Genomic DNA, 22,311 nt, shown 5'->3' with positions numbered 1-22,311 from the left:
CTGTCTGTGAAACTGCACACTCATGCGCTATCAACTAGCCAATGACCATATCCTGGATAATTCCTCTTTTTAACCCCTAGAATGACCAAAATGCTTGTTTGTTTGTTTTTTATTTAGTGTAACCCGAAATGAGTGACTGAGGTCATACACTCAGCAGGAAAGTATTTACTGGCGTGGCGTAGACTTCTATGCGTGGAAGTCTTGCAACCACAGCTTCGCCCCCCTAGTGGTGTTTACAAAGAATGCAGGTTCAAGGCATTTCTGCATTATCTTTACTTTTCACACCCACAAGCTACGCCCATCTGTAACACTCTCAACGGATTCATTGTAAGTGATTTTCTTAATTCTATGAATGCTAACGCAGTTTCCATGGCAAAATTTTAAAGACATGAATAGCACCAACTGCCACTTAAGCCCACTTGCAATCCTTTTGGCCAATACCGTGTAGGCTTCAAGTTTGGATCCACAGCCTGATTGCTTTTCTGCAAATACTGGGACTACAATTTTACTACCTGGTAACATTTACATATGGCTTGCAACATGAAACAAGTCTGAACTGCATGCATTACGTAGTTTCGCTGATGGGTAGGCACACGCACAAAGCCAACGATACAACAACCAGAGACAAAAGTCTAGAAGACCCGCACTGTTTAGTTTCTTTTTTCCTTTACTACATATAGAGATTTTAATGAAAGAGGCTTTCCACATTCAGGACCAAAAGGAATATAAGGACAGGGTTCACAGAGAGACAAATATGAGCGGAATGGGCAATGTGAATTGCACTGGAGAAGAAGAAGATGGGCACTCTCAGAAAAACTTCTGATCCTCCTCAAAATATGCCAAATATAGAGCACATAGTTTCTCTGTTACTGTTGGGGGCTTGTCCGAAGTCGTGAGGAGCATTAACCTAAGAGTGACCTACATTTAAATGACATAACACCGTCACTTTAAAAGACTGATGAAGCCAGCACTGACTTCCTGTGTCTCATATGGTCTTTAGTGTGGTGGGAAGAGATTTACTGAAGTACTGAAATATATGCTACTGGGCTCACTAAAATGATTTAAAATTTAATGAAGAGGCAGGAAATCAGCTCGTTACATTTTTGTTTATTTTAACATATAGGAATGATACATTTTTAATATTTCAGTGAGTAATGCTGTTGCATTTGCAGCCATAAATGCTCATAAATTCATGGCCAGTGCATGGCTTAAAAGCAACAAAAAGCTGTCATGGTGAAAAACAACGCAGGCTAACATCTACAGCTAAAGCACAGCTTGGCCAGCAAAAGCATTCAAATTAAAGCAGAAATTATAAGGCAATCTAATGTTTTCTCTCCAAATTCATTTTAGACTTTTAAATAAGCACTTGGTGGAAAAAGAGGACTAATAAGTATGTTTTTTTTCCCCTTTTTTTCCTCGCCTTTCTCCTTGCGTTATTTCCTGAAAGGTGCAGTGCCCCGCCGCTGGCTCCAACCAGCATTAGCAAGCACACACACACACACACACACACACACACACACAGAGCAGAAGCCGCCCGTGACATTCCTGCAGCTGCGGCGCTCTCTCTCCCTCGCACGCGCCCCCCCAGCGATCTCCCTGGGGGACGAATGCCTAATGAGTCACGCGCCTGTCTGCCGTTACCTCGCAGCATGTGTGTGTGTGTGTGTGTGTGTGTGTGTGTGTGTGTGTGTGTGTGTGTGTGTGTGTGGAGGCGGGATGGCGGGCCGACTTGGCGCGAGCACTAGGGGAAAGGGGGAGGGGGAATGAGGAGACGACAGCGAGGGGAGGGGGGGTGAGCATGAGGATGGTGGGTTTGGCGGGGGGGGCGCGAAGCGGTCATTACCGCGCTAGCATAAGAGCTCTGAAACAAGGCCAAAACAAACAATTTGTTTGTTGTGTGTTTACGCGAGACTGAAAAACAATTCGTCACAAAATGCAAAATCTACTTTGTTTAGTCTCATCTCCTCGCCTCCGATTCCAGTGGACGGTAAGGCCGTTATGACATTTTCACAGGTGCACCTTTGAAAAAGGTGATTAACTACAAATTTGTCAGCTTTGGTCAACCTGAGGTCGCTCAGTGTGCAAACAAGACCAGCATAACCTAGCTACTGTGAATAATCAGATTAAGGTAATGGTTTGATTAAAGTGTTTACATGGTTCACAGTTAATCTGATTTCCCCCACTAACCTAATAATAAAGTTTATATGATTTGTTTGATAGTCAGGATAAAGTCTGTAAGAATTTCTACTGGTCTGTAAAATCTCTTAATGGAGCCACAAGTCATCAAAAAACAGAGTTGGTGGAGTTGCTTTTGCTTTGGTAAATTGACGGAAAACATTCATTACCAGGCTGATGTTCGTTCCATGAAAGATATTTAACTGTCGTCCCCACGTTATTTCGGTGTTTTTTCGTTCTTCAACACACCCCATATGTTTGTAGAAAAAAAACAAACATTTCGTACTTCGTGACCTTTCAGCAAGTTTAGAAACAAAACTGAAAGAAATCAGACAAAGGCACAGTATACTGTGCAGAGACAATGACAAAATCTCTATTTGCCTCGCGGGGTTATAATTGCATGACTAGTGTGAGCTTTACATTAAGAAATTTAACAGACTACACCAGACAGCAAATTTTTCTTTAAAATGACAGCTGAAACTCGCAGCTTTACACAAGTGGAGAAAAACATAGTTATGCCTCAACACAGTTTCATCACTTTTATTTTATATACATATATTTTACTAGTAATTGTTACAGTAACTTGTTACTGCTCTTCTGTTAAAAGATAAGACTTAGCTGCATGTTCCTGAGAACTATACTAACATTAAGCATGTTTGTCGGCCTAACCATTGCCCTATTTTTTAAAGCAAAACCTATCAATACTTCAAAATTTTATTTGTAGATGAAGCTCCTATCCAGTCAGGTTAGAGTCTAAAGTGCTCGTTTTATATTTTCCGTCTATACACTGCTACAATTGTGGATGCTAACGAAGTTTCAAATAATGATGTCAGTATATGCATTAGTGATCACTGGTAGCAACAAGCTCGGTTTCAGATAGTTTTTTCCCCCCCTTTCTAATTTTGTCTCTGTATGATGTCAGAGAGTGGGGATATTAATGATGCGTTTCACCTCGTGCGCACAGCTTTTTGCCGTGAGTAGTGAAGCCCTACGCAGCTCCTGTTCAGACATTTACGAAGAGTAGCCAACCAAAAGAAGGCTAGCTTCAAGGGAAGGCGCAAGGAAGCTAAAACTGTTTGGTTTCAGAGCGTGGATCAACTGAGGCACAGAATCAAGGAAAAGTGAATCATGCAATAGTAGTCTAGTACAGTTGCAACCAATGCAAATGAGTATCACAGGTTCCATTTGAAATTTGTATATGGTTTTAGACCCGATTTCCATCGCACCAAAATAACATCAAATAATACCAAATAACAAACATACTTCTATACATAACACAGTAGCATCAGGCTTGCAGACAGAACAAAGAGCAATGGTCTAAAAGCAAGTATGGAGAGCACGAGTAAATATGGGATTTGAATTTTCCAACATATTCTGGTATAGTGTTAGAGATGGTTCACTAAAGATTTTGTTGTTACATCATCTTCCAAGCATTTGGAATAATTTCGGTAAGAACATGCTTGTGCTGACAGAGGTATTAGCATGGGGATTCTTTAAAGGTCAATATTTTGGTTAATAATAAATAAATATTGTTTGAGTGGCTCCTCGTGGTGTTCACTCCTTCACACATATTGTACTGAAAATGTGTGATAACAGCAAAAAGAACTATCAATCTCCAATGAGATCATGCACAAAAGCACCAACTCCTTATGAGTTCAAATGCACTTTGAAAAATAGATCTGACTGTGGATGGCAGTGTGTGCGAGTGTGTGTCTGTGGTTTATGTGCAGTCTTTAGGCAACACTTGGTTGTTCAAGGCCATGTGAGAGAAAGAGGAAAAAAAAAAGTGAGAAAGCACTGTAGGACAGACAGGCATGCGACCAAGACCCACGCCTTCCTGACACACACACACAGATATATTTACACACATGCACACATGCTCTCCTGCACACTCGGCCCCCACGCGCTGAGCCAAGCGGGCAGTTGCAGCCCAGTGGAGCGGCACAAGGCAAAAGGGGAGGGGGTGGATGGGTTGGGGGAACAGTGGAGGAGGGGCTGAGGTGCACAGAGGGCGAGAGGCGGCGAGGTGGAGGGGAGGCTGCAGGCTCGGCGCTGGGAGGTCAGTGCCGGTGCAGCCAGGCGTGCAAGCGTGCCTCTCACGACCCCCCGCCCCCCCACCCGCCTTTCTTTCCTCCTTCCTCACTTATTCTCTCTCTCTCTCTCTCTCTCTCTGCCTTTCCATCGCCCTCTCTCTCTCCAACTCTCTCTATGTGTTTGTGTATGCCGACTGAGGACGCCACAGGGGAGCTTTACAGACAGGTAACGACCGTGGCTTTCCTTCCCCTGACAAATATGGGGGGGAAGAAGAGGGGAGAATAGAGCTGTGGCAAAATTCAGCTGATATTTTTTGTTGTTTTCATACTGTAAAGAGTTTAACCTGAATTAAGCCCATTCAATGGACAATTGCATAAATATCACGTGTGACAACATTTAAAGAAGTCAACTATATACATGCAGCTAAACCTTGTTACATCTGTAATATTAAAATATATACATATACCTTCTATGTGTTTACATTAAGTATACAGCTAACAACCAAATTCATTATTAAAGTCAATATTAATAACCAGAAACTCATTAGACCATCACAAACTGGTGAATGTTCTTTCTTTGGTTGAATACAGCTATGAGTTCTTTTCAATGTATTGAAAGATGTATGATAGCAACACAACAGTGTCTACAAAGGTCTGATGTGGCAGATCAGGCCTACAATTATCAGAGGAAATCGCACGTCAGAATGCAAGCACAAACACTTTACTCCACACACAAACAGGAGGGTTTTTCAAGAAATATCACCACTATCTTCACTGTGACAAACCACATTTGGTTGACAGACAACTGTTCCAACTTATTATAGGGGCATCTTAACAGTGTCCGCACCCAAACATATACATAATACCCACCACAGTGCAGCACAGAGCTCGTTCACACAAACTGCCAGACACATTCAGCTCTCAGTCTTTGGCATCTCTGCTGAGCAGGACACTAACGGAAGCTAATGGGTAATTTGCTAAATTAAACAGTTTATTTTAACTGAATTATTCATAGATGGAAAGACAACAAGAGCCACAAAAATGGTTTTAACTGTGTGTATATGACTAGGGTTGCATTTCTGTATGTCATCCCCACATTACGGTTTTAATGTCTCTCTATCAGTAAGACTGATGCACATATTGGAGGCTCCATATCTAATTGGTCGCAGAGACACAGAGAGAGACGCGCACCAAAGTTATGCACTTGGCACAACTGCAGTTTCTGCACACTTCTGAGCTGATGACCTATTCCATTGTTACCATAGCAACGTAGCATCAGCAACATGCATGCGTGCGTGTGCACAAACACAGAACACGTCACGCAGTGGATACGGCCTAGCCATCACACAAACACATCGTCCTCCTATGTTTCACTCAACATGGAGCACTTTAATTATTTAATTATCTTCTCCATTCTTACCCAACTGAAAATGGGTGTTATGAACATAATGAGAAAGAAGTTATACGGAACAAAGTGTGTGTGTGTGTGTGTGTGTGTACGTGCTTGTACAGATATGCGCGGCTGCGTGTTTAATTCCACTTTGCAAGAGAAGCCCTTGATTGGAGGAGGTCTTTACGAGCCGGAGGAGGGGAGAGTAATTTCCTCCCGGCCTCCGCCAGTTCCGCTGAAATAACAGAGCAGAGGAAGCCCAGCTCTCCCGGGAAGAGACACACACAAACACACACACACACCCAAACACACTCATACGTGCACACACAGCAAGCTGACAAGTCAGCCGGTATCAGGCAAAGAGAAACACAAATACAAACCAACACAAACATACGCAAAGACAAAAAAACAAATACACAGAGCTAAGATAAAGTATTATACAGACACTCAATAAGCAGCATCTGAAAACCTCAATGAATAACCGTAACAAAAGCAAATGCTAATATGAAAGAGGAATCCTTTAAGCAACTTGCCGTTATTACATAATAGAAAAGTAAGACACCTCGACAGCGAGTCGTAAAGGAATTAATTTCATACACCAACATTAAGAACATATTTAATCCATAAACTTTCCAGTGTAACGGACCAATTTGTGTCGTGGTGTTATTAAAACAGCTCGTGCCCAGGCAGACGCAGCAAATTACCTTCCCTGATTTCTGTGCAGGCAGGTGAGACGTCTTCCCACCAGCTGCTGCACTTTTTTATGATGGCTTGCCTCATGCCTATAGCGAAACAAGATCACTCAAAGTTCAGCCGTCAAACTTTCAAAACAAATGTCGGCATGAGGTAATTTGTGTCAGTAGGCAGGCATATAGTGCACGCGTGTGTGTGTGTGTGTGTGTGTGTGTGTGTGTGTGTGTGTGTGTGTGTGTGTGTGTGTAAAAGTGCGAGAGAGCGAGAGCTCATCAGTGAGGGAGTGCTGGCTGCCATGCCCTGAGGGGAGTCAGTGGGGAGAAAGGGAGACGCCAGTACAGGCCATACAAGTCCCGCTGCCTTCCCTCCTCCGCCTAACCCTCACTGCTCCACATAGAACTGCCAACATACTCAGCCTGTGTGTCTATGCGTGTGTGTGTGTGTGTGTGTGTGTGTGTGTATGTGTGCTTGTGCGTGTGTCATAGAGGTATTCACTTGGTGGGTTTGACTTTAGGCTTCACCACCAACCCAAGGAAAGGGGAAAGAGGCAGAAAAGGCTACAACAACAACCTTAAGGCTCTCATATCTCTGCTTACGTCAATAACAAAGTTTTCTCCGTCACAGCTGTAATTGAAGTGGAACTGTACAAGCCATAGCAAGCCAAGAGCCAATGATATCAGTAATGAGCCTAAGCGCAAGCAAACGCTCACATTTTCAAATCCTTCTGTAAAAAATAAGACGTGTATTTTTCCTGCCCCCAACCTCCCTCAGGTAATTTGTTTTGGCTGAACTCAATGTGTCAGGGTGCAGGTCTTCATTCTTGGCTGTAAAAAATGTCACCAGTTTACCTGTATCACTCAAACACCTCCGGCTTATCAAACCCGCCTTTGCCTTGCGTGCCTCGCACACAATAATCAGCAGTAGCCACGCTCAGTAGCTCGCTAAGCCTCTTACACCCTTCCCTCAAGATTAGAGCTTGGGAGCGACAACAGATGCGCTCCGCGGTGATAAAAAAAAAAAAAAGAAAGAAAGAAAACACAGACACACACGCAAAGACACACACTCACGCTCAAAACCCTCTGCACCTGTGTGAACAGATTTGGCGGCAGCGAGCCCGCAGTGTGCTTGCTCAAAGCTGACACACACACACACACACACACACACACACACTCACACACAGAGTGGTGATGCTATAATCGTGACACACCTGCAAGGCCTCAAGGTTTGGCACCGTGCCCCTGGCCGAGCCCTGAGGGAGGCACTAGGCAAACAAAAGTTCAACAGCCAGGTGAGGAAACTGACTCGGCGAGACAGAAGAGCCTGACCACTGATACCCAACGTCAGGCATTAGACCTGGACAGCTCAATGCCTCCGAATAAAAGGCTGTTTGATACGCCACATCTGTGAAAGGCTGAAAGTGGATTTGATATTCATGCTGAGGAAAATTACCATCAAAGCTGACATGTGTGCCTGTAGGGTCTCTTCCATCAAGGTTACAAAGACTGCTTCACAATATAGTCTTACAGACTACCCCCACTGGTAGAATAAAAGCTGACAACAAAAATACCAATAAATGCTGGTATGTCTTTTCCAGCTCTGACCCACGCTCTGAACTCAACTATAGGCTAAGAGGAAAAAATATATAATAAACAAAAAAGAGTACAGACTCCAAAGCTCTTAAACAAGATTTTGCGATTTAAGAAATACAGAAATAAACTGATGTGCCAGCCAGGAAAGAGCAAATAGTCATCTTTGATTTAACTGAGCAGAAAAACAAACAATTATATTGCCTATCTGCAAAAGAAAATGACAAAACCTTTGACACAAATGTTTTTTTATACCACGACTGTGCTCTTTGACCAGTTATAACCTTCACCACCAATGAGATAATTCTTCCCCACTACAGTAACCCTACACACTAAAAAAAAAAGAAGTTACCTTTAAGACAAATAAGCTATACCTCAGCAAGTAGTGTTCCCATACCCGACATAAAACATACAGAAAGCCACAGCAGCCACCAGTATATATATAAAAAAAAGAAATATTCTTACCACTGGGGATGAAATTCGACAACCAGGGCAATCGCAGATGGGTGGATGCACCTGTAAGATTCCTTTGGACATAAGAGTCTTGAGACTTTTTCCTGGAAACAAACAAGAGAGACACTTTCAGAGAACACCTATCATATCCTCCATCAACTAAACTCATCTCCTGTAGCATGGGAGAAGCTCCCCACTAACATGGCATTTGTCTTCAGCTCTTCACCTCAGAATTTTAAAAACAAATAATGTTAAATAACAAAAATAAATAATAATAACCAGATAATTAACACAACACAGACCTGAAAGAGTCGGTACCTGCAAAGATTTGCCTAATCTCTGTTTAATTTTATCACTGTGTCCAGCTGTAGCCACTGTTCAGGGCTGCGAGCCAGCCAGGAGCTTACTGACATCTGTCTATAGGAATCGCTATATTAAACTATAAGACTATCATTTTTGACCTGTGGGCGACCCCCCCACACCCCCACCCACCCACCCACACACTTCTTAATGCGTGTCAGTTTTGCCTGAGTAGCCCTGCATGCGCGTGAGTGTGAGGCGAAAGGGCGCGCACCAAGCATAGTTACTGCATAAGAATAATTTGCTGTAAATGCCAAGCTAAAAATCACTGGCAACGGTTTCTTGTTTTTTTGTTATTTTGTTCTTCTTCAGTTTTTTTTTTAATGAAAAAAAAAAACCCATTCAAAATGAGTCAACAGCTTTAATGAGAAACACTGGATACAAATAAGTCGCATTAAACGAACTGTGATGCTAAATTGACGCAAAATATCGGCTCATAAAGTCTCCTCAAATCTAACATGCAATGCGTAAAAGTGAACACCCATGCACAAGTGCAGCTGCACCTAGCGGAATGATTTATCTCATAATGTGGAAGAAAACAATATATCTGAACTGTCACGTATTTCAGTAAACTACGTCTAACTTTTCACCTCGGTCCAGTGCAGCCAACTCCTAGTGCAGCCCCGGCTCGGTGTGTGTGAGCGCAGCCCAAACTCTGTGTCAAAGGCTCGGAGGGTATGTGGAGGATATGCGCCCTTTCTCATCTGTCTCCTTACGCACCGACTGCTGTAACCCTTTCACTCCAAAACTCAGTACCGAACCACAGGATTCAAGTTAGTAGCCACACTATGCGGCGTCTATAAAGCTCCTAATTCACCGTGTCGTGTCCTCCTTTGCCCGTGAACCTTCAGAAAAGTGAAGATACAGTTCTTACCTTTGTGTCTGATACTCCGTTTCCAATCTTTGGCAGTCTCACGTCCACTGACAAACTGGAACTCGTTGGGGGTGAGCCACTCGCCCCTGTATTTAATTGAGGGTCCCTTACTGCCTTGACACAGTTTATTGATATAAAGCAAAGCCTTGTTTTCCCCGCACTCCACCTCAATGCAAGGCTCCCCGTTGTCGAAGAAGGGCTGAAAGTCGGGGATGGAGGAGAACCTCTCTACCATTAAGTCGTCCGTGTGATGGTGGAGGTGCTGGTGATGCAGCGCCGAGTCGTGGAGCCCCAAGTACGCGCGATGATGGGCGAAAATATGGTCGTAGGGCGGCGGATGCGGGGTCACCACGGGGATAGCGGTGGCATTTAAAGGGGCCAAGTATTCAGAGGGGTTGAACGCAGTCAATGCCATGTCGTCTCCATCCAGCCTCTCCTTCTTGATGGCAGGCATGTTAGTGGGAGCCGAGCGCCGGTAACAAGTGAAAAGCTGCTGCTCGCCCGATCCAACTTGAGCGTCCTCTTCGTCTGTGAGTTGGGCTGACCCAGACTTGGAGACGCGCCGCTTGGTTTTACGCAGTCCCGTGTCGCCGAGAGACAGCGGTCTGATGAAGTTGCCGGATAGATTCCCATTCAGTAGTTTCCAGCTCGCAGCGGCAGCAGCGCTCTCCGCCAGCCTCACAGCTCCTACCTCCCACATTTAATCACACTCGCTCTGTTAATACCTGACATGCTGGGCAGCCCTGAGCCCCTCACACTCTCCTACCTGCTCTAATCAGTAGCGGCCACGTTTTACCTCGCACTTCTTAGCGTTTGAGAATTTTAAAAGTGGGAGTTCTTTTTTCTTTTCTTTTTTAATATCCACCGAGTAGAGGTAAACCAATCGCCAGTGCAATCTTCAAAAAAACAAAACAAATAAAAAAAAAAAAAAAAAAAAACGATTCTGTTGTGGAAACTTGGGGGAGATGTAACGAGCCCAAATGTTACAGCCAATAATAAGAAACCGATAAGAGTGCGTGTTTTATTTCAATTAAACCACAGTTATATGTGCCATTGATCAGAAACGCGCCCCAATATTAATAATAATAATAGTAATAATAATAAAATATGAGACTTAATAATCCTTAGTGTCTGCGCAAACGTTGGTGCGGTTTAAAGTTTGGTAAGAGTCGTTAGTTTTTAACCCCTGTGTATGTCGCTGAAGTCACGCTGAAGTTCACAGACCCAGACCAAACAAGATTTGCACTCTCCGCCGCTTCTCAACTTGGCCCATTTAAACAGCGGAGGCTAGGCGAGACCCACACAGAGGGAGGGGGGTACCGCGAGGGACGGCACTTCAGTGCGTAAAATGGAGGAACCACCACGAGGAAGCGCGAGGAAGTAAACTGTCTCCACCTATTTAACTAAGTCTTAAACTTCTTTCAGCTCTTTCCTTCTGTTTAGCCAAAAACTCACAATCGTATAATTATTAAGTGGAACACTGACACAAAATCGCACTCATACAATTTAACAACCGAAGCAAAACTCAACCCTAAAATATGCCTTTCATGTCATTTTAAACTTCACTATTAGAGGAACTGCTCCAAATTTGCTTTGCCCATATTTTTTAGCCAACAACAACAACAACAAAAAAGGGCCAGTTTTATTCACATGTTCAACTTGTAATCACTTCATCATCATATAATTTCACAGCTCTAAAGTAGTCCTTTACTATTAACCTAGCCTGTACAAAAGAAATGGACTGCTGGACGGACGTCAGAGACCACCAGATCCACACATGGCCACTGCTGTGTTCCGTTTTGGTGTCTAAATTCAACCATCTTATTTGTTATACTTCACCTACTATGACCCCGTTCTGCCCTCTCCCGCCACACCTGCTGCAGTGTCTTTATGTGAGCCACCACTTTCAGCGCTGAACACATTTTCACCTGTTAAGCTCTCTACATGTTCTATTTTTGGTGTTAACCAAGTACAGAAGGTGTTAACCTTGTGTTTCTATTTATTATAATAAAAAGCAAAGCAAAACAAGATTGATATCATTTTCAGGTATTACAAAATTTGGCAGGCCGTACCATTTCAAACAGCACAATAGTAAGCTGTTAGACGTGTGCTTAATAACTACGTTAATGGAAAACGTATTTTTTTTGTGTTTTGTCCTTTATATAGCTTCTGTTGTGATGTAGACAGGAAATACAAAGACAGACACTGGTGTGACATGCAATAAAAGTCAAATTATGGACCAAAAATATATTTTTGTGGTCTAACAGACTATTTTGTCCTCAATACAGTCATAAGTAATGGCGGTTTGTTTGAGTAAAAGTGTTAAAATTGAACTAAACTCAATCATCATATAGCAAATTTAAAAAGGAATTGGTCTTATATGTAACCACTGCTGCAGACTTTTGTTTCTTTAACTGGAGTATAACCCAAAACCTGGAACCATACGTTCTGAAAGCACTTTCTCTCCACGCTGTCTGCAGGGTAGGCTCCCCTGAGCTCCTGGAGCTTATGAGCAAGACCACATCTGACCCCCATCAGTGAAGAACCACCCAGGTGGATCCACCACCACCAACACATGGAATAGCCATTCCAGCAGCAGAGGTGGGGTCTAAAGCGCTGTGTGTCAAGAGCTTATAAATCAGGCCAAACTGCCTCTGACACACACAGGAAAGAGGTACGCCACACCGCAGGCGGAAGCGCTGCACGGGAAGGCCGGAGTCCACAGCCCGGGCCAAAACTGGTATAAAAGCCTCCAGCCACGACCAGGCAGGCAAACACACAGCAGACATGTATAAAAACAGATGCCAGCTACCTCACTGAAGATGATGACAGGCTGTAGATTGACATTTTTCCCTTTGGATATGAGAAGCTGTGATGTCTGAAGGGAAAAGTAATGGAATTAGTGGGTTTGTGGATTAGGAAGAGACCAAAACAGATGTTACACTCACAGCTAAGGAAGAAAAAAGTGACCTGAGATCACTTCTCTGAAAAGCCTCGCCTGAAACAGAAAGAAAAAAAAAAATTAAATCAAACATTTTTCGACATATCTTTCCACGTGATGGCGAGTTCGCTGAAAAGCAGCACTGACATTAATTATGAACTGCTGACATTTATGGCATACGTTTAAAAAGTCGTTTCTAGGAAGTGGAACGCTGCATTTCAGATTAGAAGCTCTGATACTTTATCAAAGCGGGCCTCACCGCAGCAAAATGTCTCGATGGAAACCTTGTTGATAAGTGCGTTGGCGCTACAGGCTGCACCATCGGGAGAGCCCTGATGAAACTAGTCATAAAGGGGACACCCATTACTTACACCCACTGCCCATCCTTGAATGTGACTCATTCAAGGGGTTCCCCAAACTTTAGTGACGACACCTCAACTTTCACATCTTCAAAAATTGGTTTGGTGTTAAATGAGTACAACTTTCCATCAGCATCCTGTGTGTCTTGCATTAAAAAAAAAAATTTAAAAAAACTCTTGATTTGATGGGGAAACCTTGCTCAACCTTTCTACCTCCTTTAACCTTTTTACTTCCTTTTTGCAGTTTGCAGTGTGGAAGAGTCTCGTGTACAATAGAAAAGAAAATACCAAAGAAAAACCCACACCTGCTCATACACCTCATAAATTTACAGTGAAACAGAAAATCCCAGCATCAACGTATAATGGCTATATTACAGTAAAATGGTATCTTATTTTAGTTAACAGAGCGTTACCTCTGCTTGTGTTGCTTTTGAGCTAAAAAAAAATAAAACAAGTTAATTCTGTTACATTTGAAACCAATTTAGAGTAGAAATAACCCACAGGGCATAAAGTCAGGCAGTTTTGCTGTAATTGTGTAGGAGCTTTAATAAAATGTGTTGTAGATTCTACAAAAAAGTACCTCCCACAAAGATGATATAAACATTTGTTCTTTTGATATAATTAACTTTTTGTTGCCAACTACTTCTTCACTCTGTGACTTTCCGTGTTTCCTGAGATGTCTCTGAGCAGCCTACACAGACGCACACTTGTGCATCTTTCAGCTATGACTTACTCTAGTCAAGCGATCATGAGTCAAGTCTTGCACTCGCACAGCAAAACACTGGTGGAGATATTAGCATCGTTTCTCAGTCTCATGCTAAATGCCTGTTCACATGCGAATAAACTGGTGAGCCTACAGTACAAACCCTTAGATTAGAAATGAGATACCGGCTGATTTAACAACCCCAAAATATATATAGAAAGGAAACCAATCGCCCACTAAGGAACAAGAGAGACTTTAACACTACTGAATTTCAGGATGACCTCTTTTCTCTTCAGGTTGGTCACTAAACTTAATACAGACACCACTTCACTGCACTGTTTGTGTATTTTCTTTTGACATTTCATCACTGTAATATTTTTAAATGATAAATTAAACATTCATATTGCTAAATTACACTGTTGCTTTCTGGAAATTCTGTCTATGAGCGCTACATTATGCAGAGGATAAGCATCTACAGCTGTCTACAAAACTTCAAAAACGCAGTCAGAGATCAGTCCTCCCCCTGTAAACCATAAAGGATGTTTACACAAACTGTTGGGGTCGGCTTATTTGGCCGTGTGGGCTAATGAAGCTCAACTTTTGTCAGTCTTCAAAGTGTATTTTACAGCCATTCTCTCTCCGTGTCGTCCGGCGGGAACCCCCCTAAAGCGGCCTCCGCCTCTGCGCCGTTGTTGGCAGCGGCCCGGAGCCGCAGCGCTGCCGGCGGGGGAGAGAGGTAATAAATAACCCGGGGAGAGGAGCGGAGACCGCCGGGCGGTGCACAGTCTGACCTGACAAATACTCACTGGAAAACCATCAGAGAGCGAGAGCCCACCCCTAGCGCTTGGAGCCAGCCTTTCAGACATGAGCTGCAAAATATATAGGCCTGCCCCTACTGGAAAAAACAAGGAGAGGAAGAAGACAGAAGCGTCTCCGTCTCTCCCCCCGCATTCACATCCAGACACCGCCGGAGACAAGGCGAGAGTAATTAACTATTTAAAGTTCTTTCTGAAAGCATCAAAGTACGCCCTGTCCAAATCCACTATGGCAAAATAGGAGACGATAAACAAGTCAGAGGAAGTTACAGGAAGATTAAACTATTTTAAGTTTTGCTTGACATGGAAATGACCCAATTAGCCTGAATTTAACCCACAAGTTCACTAATGTTCTGCCTTGCTTGCTAACTGTAACTGGTGAACTTAGGTTCACAATTTCAAAAATGTCCTTGATTAAAAATGAGCATATTTTAGTGCCTATACCCCAAACCTTCAATGTTATCCCATTAGTTTTTATGATAACGCCTTTGTGTGCGATTGCATTGCAACTGTACTGTTAAGGATTATGGACATGCAACCTACAGACATGCATTTGTGCAGTCCTCTAAAAAAAAAAAAAAAAAAAACAGCCACAGACCGTATAAAACACTCAGGTAGCTTCCCAGCTGGAAAAATTAAGCCCATGTTGAAGTGTGCTCAACTTGCATTTCATCTGAAAACCACCAGAGAGCAACAGCTGTGGTTTCAAACACACTTCCTGTCCATTAGAAGTTTACTGGAAAACAGCTTCCTGCGTTGACCTCTCAACACTTTCATGTTGAGTTTGAGCTCAGTCAGTCATTTTGAGTCATAGCGAATAAAAAAACAACTCTAAATGAAGGATAATCTGTGATCATGAAACCATATAATCATTAGCTAATGCCTTGCGATTGACAAACTGTTGCCAATAAGCGTGTAACTTTACACAGAGACCCACCCATCTCTACCACATCCATTTATTTTTTTGGCAACCAGAAAAGCTCATCTCAAGGTTTCAAAACGGGACTTCAGAAACAGCAGCTACGCCCATCTTTTATAGCGTCTATGCCAACAGCAAAGCCCAATCAGACTGATGTGGTTTTCTAGGTTAAATGCTGATTTGTTAAAAATTGTGCCTGAGCAGGAAAGAGAAATAGTGCAATTTACCAAGTACAGACCAGAGATTTTAAAAATAACACAAGCAGCTCAAAAAGTGCCCCAGTGGACACCTTTCATTTGGTTTCACTTTGGCTCTTCTTATGTTATACAACTTTGGTTTTATACACAGCTGACTGCAGGACCAACAACAGAAAAATCAAGAGGACCCCACGGCCCGGTTGTTGACCCCACGACTTTTTACAGAGTGACAGTAGAAAGCTACATCGTGTAGACTCCTGCAAAGCTATGCACCACGCATGCACAACCATTTGTTTACTTTAATAGGTTCCTAAAATCCTAAAAAAAATTAATAATAACAGTAATAATTATCCCATCCAGACGAGCAGTGTTTTGAACAATATCAATACACAAACACTAAAAAAAATAACATCCAGCACTGCCAAGAGCATACTCAAGTACCCTAACTCTACAGAAATGTTGTCCCAGTCACAAGCCTCGTGCAAACAATAACAAGAATCACAGTCTTGCATCATAAAAGATGATAAAGACGCCTACTTTTGATGTTGCAATACAAAAATCTTTGTTTTCCTTGCTCACATGTAAACAGAGAAAATGAATTTCTTAAAGTCAAGTTTCCAAAAGCTCAGTTTTCAGTGACCCAAAATGCCATGCAAGTATGTACGAAAGGCCAAAACACATAGATAAACCTACGTTTTCTAAAACACCCATGTACGCGTGGAAAGGACTGAAGAAATTTCAGAACACCATTTCAAAAATGTTTCTACTTTACTTTTGCTAGTTGTCGAGACCACAGCAGCAACAATATACAAGCTGTTAGTCAGCAGCTAAAAACACTAAGGTGAAATAAAACCTTTGCAGACAGATAACTGACCAAAGTTGTGGTGTTAAGCCTTAGCTATTTCATTCTGTAGTTTATGGGGGTTCTCTTGATACATATATCAACCCATCGTCTCCTGTTTATCCAATTCAGGTTTGGGGTGGAACCCATCCCTGTTGACCCAGTGCAAGAGGTTGGCTACACCCTAGACAGGTTGCCAGTCTATGGCACGGCTAACACAGTGACAAAAAACATTCACGCTGGCATGAGTCAGTGTACCCTAATACATGGTTTAAAATCACCAATCAAACTAAAGTGCAGATATCTGACAAACTCCACACAGAAAGGCCCCAACTGGAATCAAACTCAGGACCTTCTTGCTGTGTTAACCACCACACTATTATGCTGCCCAGCTAAATTAGTATTAATAGTTATTTAACTGTAACCTGTAATATGATGCAAGAGCACAAATACCACATGGAGTCACTTAGTTCAGATTTCCAGTTGGTGCCATCAACCAATTGGATAGGCCTAACCTAAACATGTGATGTAGCGCTACGCCCCATTTTTGTGTACATGGACTGTTTTAGATGGATCAAAGTAGTGACAAATTGGGGACCACAGATTTTTCAATTATTAGAAGCAACTGTTGGACCAGTTGTCACAGCCACAAGGAGGTTTATTCAACGTAAACAAGACTAAACGTCTGACTCATAGGCCATCACCCAACCATGATGCTCTGCCCCTTCCTGCAAGAGGAACCAGCTGTGAGTAGTGCACTGATAATAACACGAACATTTTAAGTATAGAGAATATGGTATTATAATCAGGATCCTTTAGCGTACACTGACTCATTAGTCTTAGAGATGCATCACTTCAATCAGGAGGAGATCATTTACATATGAGTCAAACAAGGGAATTCCCGTCATCACCCCTAAACAGTTGCGAGCTAAATAAAGATGTTATAACGCAAGGCCCGTGATATGATGCAAACAGCAGGTTCAGTGAGCTTACGCTACCTGAATACAAGCTGTTGCCACATCTTATGAGTTGTTCTGACGAAAAACAAGAGAATTAGTATTTTGGCTCATTTGCTGGGTTCAAGTTTTGTTTCCCCCCCCAAATTGTGCCTTTTGTATAATTGCTTTAACAGGACAGCTAACATTAAATGTTCTGCGACCTGCGAAGTTGCACCTTAGTAGAAAGAAAAAGTCCTCATCCGTATTTGAAAAATACTTTTTGTATTTATTCTTTTTTTGTCCTCAGCTTCTTTATGTGATAGTCAAGATGTGAATAATTAAATGATAATAACATAACTGATATAATCAAGGCAGTGAATGGAAACATAAGTTAATAACTAAACTAAAATGAGTACATTTCTCAGTTGCTTTCTGTACAGTGATTTTTTTTTAATGCGTTTGTCATCTCGGTAAATTCCCACTAACATTCAAGCAGAAGCTCTTGTTACAGTTAATACTTTGCATCTTACAATTCATCATTCCTCTCATCACATACTTGATGGCCATCATGACTAGTATCAATGTTCTTCCCTAGCTGGTGACACTAGTCGGAGTACAAATTTCCAGATTAGTGAATTTAGTTTGGTTCTTCTGTGGCTTTGAAGAACCAAACAATCTGTATTAGCATAACTGTGATCACACAGCTGGTCTTGGCTCTTTTAAGCAAAACATGGAGAAATATTAAGACTTTCAGTATCCAGAGATGTCAGACCTGTATTAGATAATAGGCTGTGACTGTTTTGGCATGGGCTAGGATAGAGCATATGAAGACTAAGATTTCTTTGGTACTTCACTTTACTGTCACACAGCTCATCACCTCTGCTCCGTAGACCTACACATTCTTCTCAACCAGCTCCATTTTCAAAGGAAAAAAAAAAGTATTTTAATCAGAGTCTTCATAGAAGCAGTTTCATTTGAGTTGTGTGACACAACGGTTACTGTTTTAATTAATCTACCCGTCTGTAGATGCTACAATATTGTTATAATTCTGCAGGTTTTGTTTTTCTGCCTTTTTTCCTCCTTCCTATATTCATTGTTCTACGTGGCTGTTGGTGGTTTCTGTCCTGGGGTTGAACCTCTTGTTGTGAGCCATTCCTCCCGCGCCTGTTTGTAATGGAGTCATCAGTCGGCAGGTAAATCTACAGTTCCTCAGCACTGTCCCCATCAACGTGGTGACACTTAGACTGCCTTTGTATTAAACCTGTTTTCAAATAAAGACTAGTGTACTTACCTTATATCTCAGTGCTCTCCATAGTAACCTACCTGGAAACCTCGTCTGAACCCTGTCTATTTGGGAGCTCCAACAATTCTGCTTCCTTTTGGCACCACCTCAGCAACCAGAGGAGCTGCTTACCTGCACTCAGCCTGCATTTCCCCTCTACACCCATTCTCTTCTCTGGAAACTCACCTGCCGACCCAGAAACCCACCCACGCTCTGTCTCCCTGTCAATTTAGAGCTCCGGCAATCCATTCCACGTTGATCCTGCTTACAATTCCTTGTCTCCTGTTCACCAACAATCCATCACTGCTTAACAAAGTCAGCTTCTTGGGTCCTGATCATGGCAGATATACACCTACTGAAACAACACAGTGCGTACAAACCTAACCTACCCAACTCTATTAAATGTGTGCTGGAATCACACACCGGACATAGGACACTTTCACAGATGACCTACAGCCCAACACTGTGCCGGGACACTTCCAGGGCAGATGCAAATGGAGGGTTTGAGCTGCTGCTGCTGGTGCTCAGCTAAAGTGCAAGCTAAAGGCTAAAAGAGAGGAAAAAGGTGCATTTATAATAAACCTGTCTCATTGTGGATGAATCAGATTTCTGGAACAGAACTAATGAAACAGAGTTGATGATTCTTCCATCATAATCCTCAGAGTACACCATGCACAGGTTAGCAGGAGCTCACTATGGTATTTCATTAATAATGCACACAAGGCTTTTGGGTTATCCAAATTAACACAAAACAGCAACAACACATTGGTGTTAAAATTTCTGTTCTATATTTCAACACATTTTTAACACTGTACAGCTGTGATATAATAAAATGAGTAACAATGGTAAACAGCCCTTGCATAAGGACACACAATCCCTCCATCAGCAAGATGGAGATTACGATTTCCACAAAGTATATCAGTTTGTTTGTTTGTTTGTTTGTTTTTTACACAAAAAAGAGGTGACTAAAACAAATTATAAAAAATCTGGGCCATTATAAAAATTAAAAATCCTAACCTGCACTTAATACCGATTTTATCTTTCTCCACGTTTCAGACTCGCTTTGGTTCTTTTGGCATTCACGGAGTATGGCACCTCTTGGTTCAGGTCAAAGTTCTGTTGTAGTAGTTGTTCCCGTTCAGTGTTATTTGCTCCGGTAAAAGGATGCTACCTTTGCTGATTCATTTTCATTTTATCTAGACCTGAAACTTCTCAAGGGACCGCAGGGAGTTTGGCTCTTCTAAATTGGAATTTGCGGAATTTAATATCACAAACGTTTAGAGAGGATACAGTCTCCGAGGCCTTGACTCTACCTCTGTTAGCAGACACAGAAAATGATCAAAAATCACAAGGTGGGGGAGGGAAAAAAAAACGATAGATCAAAAGTGCCAGATTCTAACAAGTCTTTGGAAAGGAAAGCACAAAATTTGTCAATTCAAAGCATTCTTGTGATTACAGTCTACTAAACAACACATCCAATTGAAAATTCATCTACAGCATTTTCAATATGTGCAGAGTGCTACAACGGCAGCTTTTCTGGCCCCTGTTTGCAGTCTCTAAACACCTGCAACGAAAACCAGCAGCTTCTTCAAAGCGGTTTAACTCAAGTTTTCCCTTCATTTTGCTTTTTAAAACATTTTTAACACTGCACTGGCCTGTGAACACAAAGAGACCACTCTGCTATTTTTGTGGTGTAACCTGGGCCTAAAGCTAAATCTTTAACCAAACAGTCGTCCAAAAAACTAGCCTAAAATAAGTTTGAAAACTGCACTAGTGTGAGATCAACACACAGTCTTGTAACTCCAGAATTTCAGAGTTGGCAAGCAGGCGGAGAAACATTAAACCCGGGGGAGGGGGAGGGCTGGGGAGTGGAGGGGAGGGGGGGTTATGCTGTCGTGCCGGCGCCCTTGGCCTCCCCCAGTGGATCTGGGGGGTCAGGCGGCTGTCTGTGATCCCACACAGCGGCTCTTCCACATGGGATTTATTTTCTTGCTGGATGGGCAGGCAGGCGGCCCAAGAGGATTCTCATTTTAGACCAGCGTCTGTAGCTGTCAACGCCAGCCGACAGAGGCGAGCGGACACCCGACCCCGAGTATCCTCCCTCAACACTCCCCTTTGGACTCTCTCCCCTCCTCCTCCTTCTATTCCCTGTTCACACACAGAAAAAGCACACAGACACCGAGCATGCACACACACACACAAAAAAATAATGATTTCACAGCCTCTCGTTTTCTTTAAATAAGACCTCCACTTATGTTACGATGTGGCTGGAAATTATAACATTTAAAAAAATTCAGCATGACTGTTTATTCAGTTTGGCATTTAAAGCCATTTTTTTTTGCAGTTTAGCAGGAGTCCTTATCTTTGATTGTAATGCTGTGTGGTGAACTCAACTGAAAGCCTCAACGAGCAATGAGCCAGGTCTATCTAGCAAAAAAAAAAAAAAAAAAAAAAAAAATGCACAGCGTCTCTCCTTCCTCCCAAGCGCCGTTAATAATTCGTGCAGTAAAAGATAGCATGCCTCTCTGAGTTTGTGGGAGTTATTGGCACAGTATTCCCCACCATATTTGTGCGAGGCAGTGATAGGAACATAAATTATTTCTTATCTCTTCCGCAATCCATTTTTCAAAGGGCTCACTCTGTGTTTGAAGGGTAGCAGCGCCGGCAGCCAAAGCCCAGATAGTCGGCTACATTAGCCTTCAAGAGATCCGACTTCGCGATTTCAAACAATGCAATAAAAACAGAACTCACTGATATGGGCAGTACCATATATGACCACAATTTAATACCAAATTAGGCCTCTGGAATCCAACAAAAGATCAAAACAACGGTCACCATTACCACCACAGCAAAGGCAGGCACTGTGAGATTATTAAGTTAAATGAATGGCAATGCAACTGTGGATCTAAGAGGTAAGCCCTTGAATGTTAAACATTTCTAGATTTTCTACAAGATTTAACAGCGGACCAAAAATGGACTCTTTGTCCAAACTAGTGATTTAAAGACTTTCTAAATTATAGTTTTTTTTGCGTGTGGAAATTGGACAATGTTGGGTAAATAAATTCTCTCGATTAGATATGTTGAATTAGTCGTCTTCTATCCGGTAAGCTGCCAAATAAAACTGAAAAGACAGTATATAATCACGCTGATGCCTTTGGAAGACACCAAAAGATTCAACCTTCTGAAAAGAGAAATACTTTTAAGGCTCAGGAGCCTGTTTTCCATAACAAGGCCCCTTCTGGGGTCAAGAGTTTCTCTCTCGGATGAAATCATGCAAAAAGAAACACAAGAAAAGTTTTAAGGGAAAGTGGAAAAAGTCGAGAAGTGACTTGACCTGGTCAGCTGTGTGAACGCAGCTCTGAATCAGAACATTTTCTGGAAACTCTTCACAAGCAGTGCTGGTTATCAGTCTCAGCAGTTTAGACGTGTTTTACAGTTCAGCCTGATCTGCTGAGAGAAAATGACAAATGATAAATATCAAACCCTCCTCTGCAAAGCATTAATGTCTGCTTGCAAAGAATAAACCCTAGCTCTCCCAGCTACTATTGATTTTTTTCCTGTGTGTGATGTGAAACCAGCAATCAGCACTGCGGTTCAAAATAGCCCTGAAACTGGAGCCGAGACGTCAATGAGTCGCCAACACATTTCAATTAGTGAGCCGCCCTGGCCGATCTCTCCCCTGGGGCACAAAGCACAGAGGGCCCAAGTCAACATATGGTCCTGCATTGGCGTAAACGAATCTGATAAGACAC

At 42.4% G+C, this 22,311-nt stretch overlaps 1 protein-coding gene across 6 annotated transcripts in view; it reads right to left on the bottom strand.

The window, feature by feature from the left end:
* samd11 (sterile alpha motif domain containing 11) overlaps positions 1–10,367 on the bottom strand; it is a 48,843-nt gene extending 38,476 nt beyond the window's left edge. Inside the window, exons 1-2 of one of the 6 annotated variants that reach the window (XM_063463156.1) lie at positions 9,565–10,367; positions 8,343–8,434 (exon numbers count right to left, since the gene is read on the bottom strand). In XM_063463156.1, the coding sequence (XP_063319226.1) occupies positions 8,343–8,434; positions 9,565–10,264 (792 nt within the window). In that variant the 5' untranslated portion in view covers positions 10,265–10,367. Of the gene's footprint in view, positions 1–8,342; positions 8,435–9,280; positions 9,302–9,564 lie in introns of those variants that run through there. The other 5 variants (XM_063463159.1, XM_063463155.1, XM_063463157.1 and 2 more) reach the window with 5 other exon arrangements.
* Between the last annotated feature and the right edge of the window lie 11,944 nt (positions 10,368–22,311).

This window comes from Pelmatolapia mariae, linkage group LG20 (assembly GCF_036321145.2).
Source record: "Pelmatolapia mariae isolate MD_Pm_ZW linkage group LG20, Pm_UMD_F_2, whole genome shotgun sequence".
NCBI lineage: Eukaryota > Metazoa > Chordata > Actinopteri > Cichliformes > Cichlidae > Pelmatolapia > Pelmatolapia mariae.
Note: the sequence above shows the minus strand (reverse complement) of the source record. Positions and strands in the feature narration are given on the sequence as shown.